The sequence below is a fragment of the Mauremys mutica genome, chromosome 2 (genome assembly GCF_020497125.1).
Source record: "Mauremys mutica isolate MM-2020 ecotype Southern chromosome 2, ASM2049712v1, whole genome shotgun sequence".
Classification (NCBI taxonomy): Eukaryota; Metazoa; Chordata; order Testudines; family Geoemydidae; genus Mauremys; species Mauremys mutica.
In genome coordinates, this window is record NC_059073.1 from 276,076,370 (window position 1) to 276,089,424 (window position 13,055).

Genomic DNA, 13,055 nt, shown 5'->3' on the forward strand with positions numbered 1-13,055 from the left:
GGCCTTCAGCCAGTGCTTAAGCTCAAAATCCTATTGCTGGATTTAAAAAACTGGAAGGCCATTAGTTCTATTCCCTGGCACAAATATGATTTTCTTTTATGCTTATAAAACACTGGTCAGAGAATAAGTAAATATGGAATACCTATATGGAAGTTATTACTTTATAGAAAGTTATAGAAGAGGTGTCCAGATAAAAGAAATTCCACTAGAATATTACAAGTATAAGAAAACTGAAGTTTGAGTTTTACATCATACTAGCATAACATCAGCATTTTGTAGGACCACGATTTACACAACACCATGTACCATTAAGTTGTAGATCTTTAGTTCTGAACGTAAGCTATTCTGGATTTCAGTACCCATTGCAGCGGAACTTTACAAGACCCTATATTACACAGCACAGGACACTAGTAACATTTACAAAATATTTTACAAATATTATGGGTAATCTACAGAACAACAGTTTTAGGCAGTTAGCCGGACCTGTGATGAAGTGTTGTTGAAAAATGTAATATTGCAAAAAATAGTTTAAAAGTGAACTGTAAGAAGTTATTTTCCAACATATGCGGTCTGTAATAGCATTTATATTTTCTTCAACTATAGAATTTTCCAATTCTAAACCAAATCTCTGATGTTTCAGAGAATGGAAGATACTCCCATGCAGGATAAGAGTTAAGCATATACTTAAGTCCCATTGAAGGCAATATCTTAAGTTAAGCATGTCCTTGCTTTCCTGAATCTGGGCCACTGTCATTTTCAGCCAATTCATAACCACCACCGAACCAATTAGAATTCCAACTTGATTTTAAGTGAAGATCAGAGATCAAGAGCAGGTTCCTGCCCTCTTCCCCCCAATTAAAATCCAGTTCCAACCTAGGCTGGAAGACAGATTACTGAGAGCTAGTGAAATGACAACATTACAAGTAAAAAAAGATGAAGTGAAAGGAAAATGGGATTTTTAGTCACAGTTTAAACCTCTGCTTGGTTTGCTTACACCTTCTTAACATGAATGACAAATTAACAAATTTTGAATAACTGAAACCTTTGTTGAGATCTCCAATACTCACAAACATCTTATACCTCTCACTGGTCCTCCAACAAAACCCGGGAATACAGACCAGACTTTAAATTTGTGAGGTAAAATACAGGTATTGTTTTTCTCCTCCAAAATGCTTTCAGCCCCTCTTTTCCATGAAAAAACCCCAAAGATTTGTATCAACCTCAATGTTTGTTTTTTTTTTAAAATCCTTTGTAGGTCACCTTTAATACTATATGTGCATTAGCAAATCTGAGGCTGAACTCTTGGCACAAAAATATTATTGGAATTTAAATATTTCCAAGTCATTATACACCTGGAGTAGCAATTTCAAAGACTAGCATACAAGAGTCTCTCACTCCAGCGTATTAGCTAGCAAATAAAGCCATTGCAGTTAACAGTGCTATAGCCCAATTTATTCCTGCTAGTTAGAGAATGACTCACTAGTGAGTTATGAAGGTCATTCACTCATGCATACAAGTGATCTATATTATATTACTGCCCACTATTATGCTTTCTATTTATAATCCAGTTTATCTTCAGTTACCTGGCATTAAAATAAAAACAACACACTCATGTCATAGCTATACTATATATTTTTATAATCCACTGCATCACTGGCCACTTACAGGTGACCTGTGCCAGACCCACATCCTCCTTATCCCTGTCACAATAGGAACACAAGCTAGGGGGAGCCTGAAGGGGAGGGACTATGGAAGTCTCCAGGCTCTTGCCATCACCACTCATGATACACGGGCTTACCCTACACTTAAATTACATCAGCCAAGCTGTGGGGGTTGGGGGTGGGGGATGTGAGGGGAAACACTCAGCTGACAGAGCTACACCAGTAAACCCCAAGTGTAGACACAGCTATGTTGACAGAACAATGCTTCAACAGATGTAACTAACACGGACCAGAAAGATGGTGTTTCAACACCAAAAGAAGAAATGCCTTCTGCCAGCATAGGCTGCACCTATACTAGGGGGCTATGCCAACATAGGCTCCATAGGATAGCTGTAGATTTACACTCCAGATGTCCCACCTCCCCCATGTCCATGCCCGCTTCTATCGCTGCAACCCTGAAACTGCCCAGACCTCATTCCTCATCTTTAATGGGTAATCCTCCACTTTCTACCCCATAGATTACTTCATGTACACTTGACCACTGCCCTACTCTCACTCGATTTCAAGTGCCCCCCAAAGACACGTTACATTCCAACACACAGAACAAGCATATATTTATAAAAATGGAATTTGACATGCCTATGATCATGTTGCACATAGTATTGACTTCCCCCCCTCAATCTTAATTAGTTTTCTTAGAATTGCAAGCTTAGAGACTTGTTTCCTTTGCTTTTGTACAGAGCCTATGCATGCTTCCATAACAAATACTGACTGTTGGCTGTAATCAGCATCATGCTACTGAAATTCAACTATTTTTGAATTAAAATACAGTTATTTAATGTATGCATACATAAGTTGCGGACAGATAATTTTATCTTGGTTTCAGACAGTAGTATAGATCAGGGGAGCATCAAGTTATGTACAAGCCCCTCCCCTCATATGTACAATCTAGATTTTATACCAGGGGTCGGCAGCCTTTCAGCAGTGTTGTGCCAAGTCTTCATGTATACATTCTAATTTAAAGCTGCGCGTGCCGGTAATACATTTGAACGTTTTTTAGACGGTCTCTCTACAAGTCTATAATATATAACCAAACTACTGTAAACAAAGGTTTTCAAAATGTTTTAGAAGATTTAAAATTAAATTAAAATGCAGATCTTAGTTTAGTGTGATCCTTGCCTTTGCTTTTCCTTGCTGAGTTTTCCAATGTCTGGTGGCACCTATTTAGATACTTTAAGCTGCATACAGGCTTCTGAGTTACAAGTTGATAACCGGCTGGCAGGAGGTCAGCGGCTGGAACGCCAGATCAGCAGCTGAGGTGAGTGGAGCTGGCGGCTGATAGGGCTGAGCAGAGCTGGAAGCCTGAACCCTGTCTGGCAGGGGGCCTGCGCTGGAACTCCAACTGGAAGCAAGGTGAGTGGGGCTGCGGAGGGGACCCCGGCTGGCAAGGGGACAGCAGCCAGAACCCCAGAGCAGCGGCAGGCTGAGCAGCTCAGCCTGCTGCCATTCTGGAGTTTCCAGCACCGGCTCCTTGCCAGCTGGGGTCTCAGCCCGCTGCCAGCCTGGGGTTCCTACCCCCAGCCCGCCTCGCGTGCCGAGTGGCGGGAACCCCAGCCTGCCCCGCATGCCATCAGAAATCGGCTCGCGTACTACCTTTGGCACGCGTGCCATAGGTTGCCGACTCGTTTTATACTTTTCCTAATAAAATATTTACTGTGATTATATTAGTTATCGTGAAAGTGTCAACTGGCTTTTGTAAGGGGAAATCATGCTTCAATCTATTAGAATTCACTGAGGGAGTCAAGAAGCACATGGACAGCGTAGTCCAGCTGATATAATGTACGTGAAATTTCAGAAAGCCTTTGACAAGATCCTTTACCAAAAGCTCTGAAGCAAAGTAAACTGTCATGGGATAAGAGGGAAAGCTCTCTCATGGAACTGATTAAAAGATATTCCTACTTTTGTTTCCTAAATTATTAGTTTTCACAATGGAAAGTGGTAAATAGATGGATTCCCCAAAAACCTGTGCTGTTCAACCTATTCATAAATGATCTGGAAAAGGGGTTGAACAGTCAGGTGGCAACATCTGCACAATACAGTTACTCAAGATAATTATGGGCACAGCTGACTACAGGGTGTTACTAGACGATCTCACTAACCAGGGTGACTGGGCAACAAAATGGCAGATGAAATTCAATGTTGATAAATGCAAAGTAATGAATATTGGGGGAAAGTCCCAGCTATACATACAAAATGGTGGGGTCTAAATTAGCTGTTGCTGCTCAAGGAAGAAATCAGACTCATTGTAGATGGTTCCGAGGCGGGGAGGAAAATCTACTCAGTATGCAGAGGCAGTCAAAAAAACTAACATTAGGAAAGGGATAGATAGTAAGAAAAAACATACATCGTAATGCTACTATATAAAACCATGGTACACGCAGCCCTTGAATACTATATACAGTTCCAGTCACCTCATTTAAAAAAAATATTAGAATTGGAAAAGAAACAGAGAAGGGCAACAAAAATTAGGAATACACACAGCTTCCATACAAGAAGAGATTAAAAAACAGGAACTACTCAACTTAGAAGAGAGGCCTGGTAGAGGTCTATAAAACCTGCAGAGACCTCCTTGCCATAGGATGTTGTGAAAACCAAAAGCACAAATGGGTTCAGAAAATAAATTAGATATCTTTGTGGAGGATTGCCATTGATGAACCTATTAGCCAAGATGGTCAAGGATGCAACCACCACATTCTGGGTCTCTCTAAACCTCTGACTACCAGAAGCTGGGACCAGATGACAGGAGTGGATCACTTAATCAATTGCCTTGTTTTGGCCATTCCCTCTGAAGCACCTTGTACAGGCCATTGTTAGAAAACAGGCTATTGGACTACACCAAAGTGGGTTGTGACCCCATTTTAATGAGGTCGCCAGGGCTGGTGTTAGACTTGCTGGGGCCCAGGGCTGAGACCGAATCTTATCCTACTCTGACATCCTCCTCCAATATTTCATCTGCCACTGAGTTCTTTCTCCGGCCCCTCCACTAACTCCTCTGCCATTCCTCCACTAGATTCTTCTCCCAGATCATCTGATCCTCCATGAGACTCCTCAGGCAGCCAACTGATGATCACTGAGTAGGAACCTAAAGGAACATGCCCATTGTAATCAGTAAATTAGCTCTTAGCTACTTTGTCACTTACCAGTATATTATGTCAATTAAGTTGCATGTCATCTTTAAAAAAATTTAAGTCACCATACCTATAAACACCTTCCTCCTTTATAAGTTAGCCCCATTATCCGGCCACTTAAACAGAAAAGCAGCAACAATAAATGATTTCTATATGCTAACGAAATGGTTTAATATTTGTATTGAACGGTTATTCAATGCTTTGTTTTAGAAGCTGATCACTAAAATCAAGTGTGTAGGCATTTTTCCTTTATTTTACTATATATTATACTCTCAGACTGTAGGGATGCTTCAGTTTGTCATAGGATTCCTTGCACTCAGTTTATGTTTAAGTACTTGATTTTATATTCACAGCAGTTGAGAAATAACCACACCACTCATCAGTACTCCATTTGAAAGTAACCACTTTTGCTCCTGGGTCATTTTTAATCTAAAGAGCAATTAAAAAAGATAGAGCTAGCTTCTGAATAGGAAACTAAAAATCTTCTGACTCCTTTCCCTTTCCTCATTTCTCCCCCTCCTTCATAAGCCCTTTTTTCTTCCTGCAGGTCAATGGGGCTCATCTCCAAAAGAACTGAAATTTGTTTTTTCCATTATTAACACGAGGAGAATGCAAGCCTCTCTTCCTCTTTAAAAACGAAAGCAAAAGAAATAAGGCCAAAAAAACAAAACAAAAAACCACACACAACCTCCCTCCCCACTTCCTGCCTCTTTAAAGCATTAGAAAACAAGCTCTCCCCTTTCCTAAGATTTCTTCATCTTCTCTCGTTTTGCCTGGTTTTGGTAGACTTGGCAAAATCTCTGGGAAATAAACTGGCCTCTTCTGTCAACCTAGCTTGATCTTTCATATGCTTACATAGTGTTGGCGTATATGTAAATAGATGGGCAAGGGGAGAAGGAAACATGCATGATGATTAAGATTGTGAAAAGATGTTGGTGCGTATGTTACTTTATGGGAAGCTTCACTGCTCTCAAAACAAATTCATGGTACAAATCTCTCCCACTGCACACTCAACCTTAACTGTACATGTGTACAGTGAACATTTAGGAGATAAGCTTTCTCTGACCGACTAATGCATTTTTTCCAGATTCCTATAATAAAAGAATGATATTTGTTCCTTTCCCATTCTGGAGTTAATCAGAAAAGTCACCAACTGTTTGCATTAGTGGTGCATTAATTCCTCTTCAGCTCCATGGAATAGCCAGGAGGCCTTTCTTGTTTCTCATGTCTTGTCTGTAAACAGGCAGAGAATTCTTCTTGCAATCTTCCAGCTGTTACTCCTCTGGTTCCTCTAGGCAGTTCCTGGAGTGAAAGGCTGAACACAGGATGTGTTCCCTTTTTATGGATCAAAAGGGAAAAGCAGCTGCACTGGCAGAGATTGAATAAGATCCCTAGCACTTTTGCTGAGATCTTTTGTATGGCTGTGGGTGCCTTCACAAGCCAACAGTTCATTGGCATGATGCTGGCAAGCAAAGTATTTTTAAACTGTTTTGCTGACAACCTAATTCTTTATTATTTTCTTTAACTCCATGGTAGCCAGAGGCTTCAGAAGCTGGTTTCACTGCACCTATTGCTTATGCTTTTATTTATTTATTTGGGGGGGGGGGGGGCATTTTTTCTGACTGTCATGTGGCACCAGACTTGGGAAGAAAGTGTTTGTACGCCTTACAGAGAGCAATCCACATTTACTAAATCACACAGAGAACAATTCTGCTTTATTAGTTTCTTTTTAGAAAGAGCATAGCAAACTTGATATATTTTTAAACAAATCAGACCTTGAGAGCGCAAAAACTGATCGCAAAACCCTACATGCAACAGCAAAAAGGAAGGAGATAGGAGAGGGGAAAAAAAGACTTAAAACATCCAAGTAATAGGACCATTTCCAGTGAAAGACAGACAAATTACACACATCTGTTATGTAGAGATCAATTTTAGCCACTACTTTGATGCTCCACCACCACTCCCCAAAAGCCGCTGACTTACCAAAGAAGTCAAATGAAAAGGGGTCCCTTCCACCAAAAAACTCCCTAAAGACATCTTCTGGGTTACGGAATGTAAATCCATATTCAAACGGGCTGTCAAAATGACTTCCACCTGCAGAAAAAGAAGTCACATTTCACAACTCTTCACACTACAGAAGCATAAAATATTTGAGTTGTACATATAAGCTGTATGTGTTTCTATATTTTCTAAAATACAGAACTCTAGTTTTTCACAATAGTTCATTCCTCGGTCATTGGATGATTTTCTCGATACATTCTTCAAACCACATTTAATATAGTTAAGTGAGACTTCATGTGAAATTCTCACATTCTGCTAAAAAGCTCTACTGTATCTAGAATTACTGTAATCAGTTTTTCAATAGCAAAGAATGACTGTCCAATTAGTAAAATATGGAAACAAAGAGGTCATCTGTAGTTTATGCTTCTACAAGTTATTTTTATCATTTATGTTCTTCTGCAGGTTTCTAGACATCAAAATTTATTTCTCATTATACTTAAAGGTACACATTTGACTAAAATGAAGTTGTCTTCTTGTCTGATTTTTTTTTTTTTTTTAACTCAAAGCTCTTTGTTGGTGTTGAAGTTTGGTGCATCTTTACTCCCTGAATCAGTACAATCTTGTGATGGTTTATTTGATAGTATCACTTGCCAGCTTTTGATTTAGGTCAGTGATTTTCAACCTTTCTTCATGTGCAGACCCTTCACAAAAAAAAATTGAATGGAGGAGTAGAGCCCTTTGGAAATCTTAGTCTGCAGACCCCCAGGGGCCTAGGGACCACAGGTCGAAAAATCACCAATTTATATTACACAAAATCTCTGACTTACACTTGGCAAATACAAGCTAAAATTAGACACCTCCGTTGTTAAGACTATGCTTATGACTGTAGACTCTCCTAGCAGAATTTGGGAAGAGTTTCTCCTCTGATTTATTATTTGACTACCTGATAATTGTCTTGTTTTTGAAAGAGACTTTTTTTTTAAAATGAACATGACTAAGTAAAAATGAAACTTTCAGATTCTGCTTTGCAGGTGTCACATTTGTTTAAAAAGCACCTGATAACTGGAATACATTTTAGAAAAAATGTAGTCTCGTCTTTTGGTCTTATGCATTGTAAAAAAAAATCTCAAAATTTAAATGTTGGGCCAAGTTAGAGTCTAACTTGTTTTTCTTCTCTTTGACTATACAGACTAATTCTGCTTATATGTTTTAAATGTTTTGGACTAGATAGGCAAATTCACTAGCTGGAACTAGTCCTATCAGAGTCATGTCAAGTTGCTACTCTATGGTATGTGATAACACAACATCTCTAGTGGCTCTGTTTCTACATAATTTAAGAACATAAGAACATAATTTAATTGCATTTTAAAAGAGTTTAGCCTTTATGGCTACAAATGCTTTTCAGAGGATGAACTAATCTGTAACTAAAATAAGTATGCAGAGTGGAACAGTTTGTTAAAATCATTCAGAGGATATGGAAGAAAAAAAATGCCAAGTCTACATACCTCCACCTCCTCCATTTAAGCCTTCTTTTCCATATTTGTCATAGATGTCCCGTTTTTTAGCTACAAAAAAGTTAATCACATCAGTAAACTGCATTTGGAAGCAGCAGAAATGCAATATGTATCACTAACGTACTCCGTTGAATTTTATCACAGCAAGTTTATTTAAGCCATGTTTGTTACAGAAAATGCAGGAGTACAAATATTTTGCTAAAGATAATCAAAGCACCGCAGGTGAAGAAAGAACTCTTTATGTCAATAATTTAGTTCTAGTAGCTACTAATAAAGTGTCAAGTTCACCATACCGTATCACAATTTCCACTGAGAGACGATTTAGTATGCTGAAAGGTAGCTCTTTCTTGTACGGAAGCCTATGGTCTTCATGTTTGTATATTCAGCAAGATAACTAAAGGCATTGCCGCAAAACTGGTAAGAGACTTTGCCACTGATATCAGATTGTGGGAAGGCTTCTTTCAAAGAGGATTACACCATTGCTAGGTAAGAATTCAGGATGGAAAAGAGCACAAGTGAAGGAGGGGCTGTTTAACACACAAAAAGCTGACTGAAATTACTTGCTTGCCATGTTTGGAAGTCCATGGGTATGCAACTTCATTGTTAGTAATCTTTTCCCAGGGCAATTTTTTTTGGAGAGGGGGAGGGAGGAGAGGTAGGAGAGCGACTAAATCAAGTGTGCATTATAAGAGTTCAGTCTGAACTTACTGACAGAGCAGCCTGAAGAGTTCTGCCAGGTGGAACATGGGGCTTGCTCCAGCAGTTGAGACACTATTCTGGAAGTGCAAGCAAGAGACTTGCCAGAGGATTTGACAAAACTAGACACACAGTCTGATCCAACATGCACTGTAGTCTTCTCACTGACTTTAATGGGAGTCTAATCAGGAACTTCAAGACTGTTCAGGGAAAAAGCATGATCACTTAACAGTTAACATTTTGGGACACTAAAGAATTTAGTAAGAACCCCTTATCTAAAGGGATTGTGGCGCCAGCCACCATTCATGATTCAAGTCCAAGGCAAAATTATCTCTTGGATATTGAAGCTTCATGAATTCCTTCTGGCTTCAAGTGCTTCACAAGTTTGTACATTACCTACAATATTACCTTTCAATAAAGTGATTTCCCGAAGAAAAATGAGTATTTTAACAGCCTGTTAAACGAGTGAAAGAGGACCAATGAAACAAGAAGCTGGGCAGCCTAGAAAAAAGCAGCAGTCAAGAAACAGGAAGTCCTGCATGCGGGCTGGCAGAACAGAAAGTTTATTTTGAGAACTTCATGTTCTTGGAACTGCAGGCACAGTGTCTACAAGTCAAATATTCTTTGCATGGATAATCCTTAACAGAGCTACTCTTGCCAAAACCCCATCTCTGTTCAAAATTGTAATGACGACAAAATTATTAATAAAATTATAGGAGAATTGATTGCATCTCCAACCACTGTCCTGGGTTAAATTAGCCACACTGAATCAAAGCTACAGAATCTGACATGTGGATATCAACGGTATGATTTGTACAGGCTGATTATGAAAAATAACCAAGTTTTATAGATGCTACATTACACTAAAATAACCATCTTCGTGCAACATGGGAATAGTTGTACCAGATCAGACCAGATGTCCATTGAGTCCAATATCCTGTCCCTAACAGAGGCAAATGTTTCACAGGAAGATGCAAGAAACCTAGAGGATGACAGTTATAGAATAAGTTGCCCACAGAGGAAGTTTCTGCCTAGCCCTTATAAATTAGACACCAGAAACCAAAACGTGAGGCCGGGTGAACAAGTCTGTAGCCTGCCAAACCAGGCCCTATTTTGAGAGACAGACTAGACAAAGGATGGTGCTGCTCTAGCAGAACTTTTCCATAGTCACTTGTTGCAAGTGAAGTTCACAAGGACATTTCTGGGGAGGAAGTGGTGTTACTCCTCTATTAACCTGAACATTGGCGAAGGAGGATACGTCCATCAATGGCTATTAGCCAGAATGGGCAGGATGATGTCCCTAGCCTCTCTCTGCCAGAAGCTGGGAATGGACAACAGGGGATGAATCACTTGATTACCTGTTCTGTTCTTTACTAGTATTTTTTAAACACTTAAAAAAAAAAAAAGGTTAACAGCTCCAGTAAGTTGTCTGAGGATACAGAATATAAAAGATACACAAACCCTTTAATTTATGGTTCAAATTAGCTGCTGACAATGTTCTGACAAAAGAGATGCTTCCTTATAAGTCAAGAAGTTACACTGAAGGGAAACCAAAGTGACCTCTTGCTTATAGTAGCTCATACTATACAATTTTGATTCTGACCAAATCTAAGTAAATGTTTCCTACAAGAGGTTAATCCGTACAAAATATTAAAACTGATTAGAATTTAAGGCTCCCAACCCCCATAAAAGACGGTTACTCACCTTTGTAACTGTTGTTCTTCGAGATGTGTTGCTCATATTGATTCCAATTAGGCGTGCACGCTCGTCGGAAGATTTTTACCCTAGCAACACTCGGTGGGTCGGCTGGGTCAGATATATACCCCTGCCGACCCAATGGCCCTTCAGTTCCTTCTTGCCGGCTACTCCGACAGAGGGGAAGGAGGGCGGGTTTGGAATGGATATGAGCAACACATCTCGAAGAACAACAGTTACAAAGGTGAGTAACCGTCTTTTCTTCTTCGAGTGCTTCCCAAGCCTTACCTAGGCGGTGGGGTCGGAATGAGACGTTGCAGCAAAACTGCTGAACCAAAGGCTGCATCATCTCTGGACTGTTGAGCCAATGTGTAATGTGAGGCAAAGGTGTGAATCGATGACCAGGTAGCAGCCCGACATATTTCCTGGATGGGGACGTGGGCCAGGAAAGCGGCCGAAGAGGCTTGCGCCCGAGTAGAATGGGCGGTGAGATGGCTAGCCGGAATATGAGCCAATTCATAGCATGTTCGGATGCAGGATGTCACCCAAGATGAGATTTGTTGGGAAGAAACTGGCATGCCTTTCATGCGGTCTGCCACCGCTACAAAGAGCTGAGGCGAATGTCGGAAGAGTTTGGTTCTCTCTGTATAAAAAGAGAGAGCCCTATGGACATCCAAGGTATGTAGTTGTTGTTCCCGATGCGATGAGTGCGGCTTCGGGAAAAAGACTGGGAGGAAGATGTCTTGATTGACATGAAAAGCAGACACCACCTTAGGGAGGAAAGAGGGGTGCGGTTGCAGCTGTACCTTGTCCTTGTGGAATACCGTATACGGGGTATCCGCTGTCAAGGCCCGAAGCTCCAATACTCGTCTCGCCGAGGTGATAGCGACGAGGAAGGCTGTCTTCCAGGAAAGGTACAGCAGCGAGCAGGTGGCCAGAGGCTCAAAGGGGGCCCCCATAAGCTTGGCTAGCACCAGGTTTAGATCCCAGGTAGGGGTTGGGCGTCTGACTTGAGGGTACAAGCATTCCAATCCCTTAAGGAACCTGGAAACTATGGGGTGAGAAAAAATTGAACGGCCACTTTCGCCTGGGTGGAAGGCGGAAATAGCTGCCAGATGTACTTTTATAGAAGAAACCGCCAGGCCCTGCTCTTTCAGGGACCAGAGGTAATCCAGGACAGTAGGGACAGATACCTGTCCGGGGACTAAGTTACTCTGAGCACACCAGTGGGAGAAACGCTTCCACTTGGCGAGATATGTCATCCTAGTGGAAGGCTTCCTACTGCCCAAGAGTACCCGTTATACCGAGGCAGAGCAACACAACTCAGACTGGCTCAACCACGCAGCAGCCATGCTGTGAGATGAAGGGATTGCAGGTCCGGATGGTGAAGCCTGCCCAAGTCCTGTGTTATGAGGTCCGGCCAGAGCGGCAGGGGAATCGGGTTTGCCACTGAGAGGTCAAACAACAGGGTGTATCAATGCTGCCTCGGCCACGCTGGAGCAATGAGGATCAGGTGGGCTCTGTCCCTGCGGAGCTTGAGTAGGACTCTGGACGAGCGGAAACGGTGGGAAGGCATAAAGTAGGTGCCTCTTCCACGGGATCAGGAATGTGTCTGAGAGGGAGCCCAGGGAGCGTCCTGGGAAGGAGCAGAACACCTGGCATTTCCTGTTCTCTCGGGAGGCAAAGAGGTCTATGTGGGGAAGCCCCACCTCCGGAAAACAGAATGGATAACGTTCGGACGGATTGACCACTCATGAGACAGGAAGGACCTGCTGAGGTGATCTGTCAGAATGTTCTGGACTCCTGGGAGAATAGACGCTACCAAATCGATAGAGTGGGCTATGCAGAAGTCCCAGAGGCGGATGGCTTCTTGACAAAGGAGGGAGGAGCGTGCCCCGCCCTGCTTGTTTATGTAAAACATGGCCGTTGTGTTGTCCGTGAACACTGATACACACGGCCTTGGAGATGGCCCCGAAACACCTGGCATGCTAGACGGACTGCTCTCAGCTCCCTCAGGTTGAAGTGCAAGGACAGCTCCTGGGGCAACCAGAGGCTTTGAGTGTGAAGGTTCCCGAGGTGGGCACCCCAACCCAGAGATGATGCATCCGTGGTTAGGGCCACCGAGGGTTGTGGTGGGTGGAAAGGCATCCCTGCGCACTCGAGAGGGGTCTAACCACCAAGTGAGGGAGTCGAGAACCGTCCTGGTGATAGTGAGCACCGAATCCAGACTGTCTCTTTGTGGACGGTATATTGAAGCAAGCCAGGTTTGGAAGGGACGGAGGCGTAGCCTCGCGTACTTG

The 13,055-nt window shown here is 41.9% G+C and overlaps 1 protein-coding gene across 3 annotated transcripts in view; it reads right to left on the reverse strand.

Annotated features, from left to right (window-relative positions):
* The window catches only part of DNAJB6 (DnaJ heat shock protein family (Hsp40) member B6), a 97,781-nt gene that overhangs the window by 54,934 nt on the left and 29,792 nt on the right, over nucleotides 1-13,055 (reverse strand). For all 3 annotated transcript variants that reach the window (XM_045005092.1, XM_045005093.1, XM_045005094.1), the window contains exons 4-5: nucleotides 8,356-8,415; nucleotides 6,833-6,943 (exon numbers count right to left, since the gene is read on the reverse strand). In XM_045005092.1, the coding sequence (XP_044861027.1) occupies nucleotides 6,833-6,943; nucleotides 8,356-8,415 (171 nt within the window). The remainder of the gene's footprint in view (nucleotides 1-6,832; nucleotides 6,944-8,355; nucleotides 8,416-13,055) is intronic.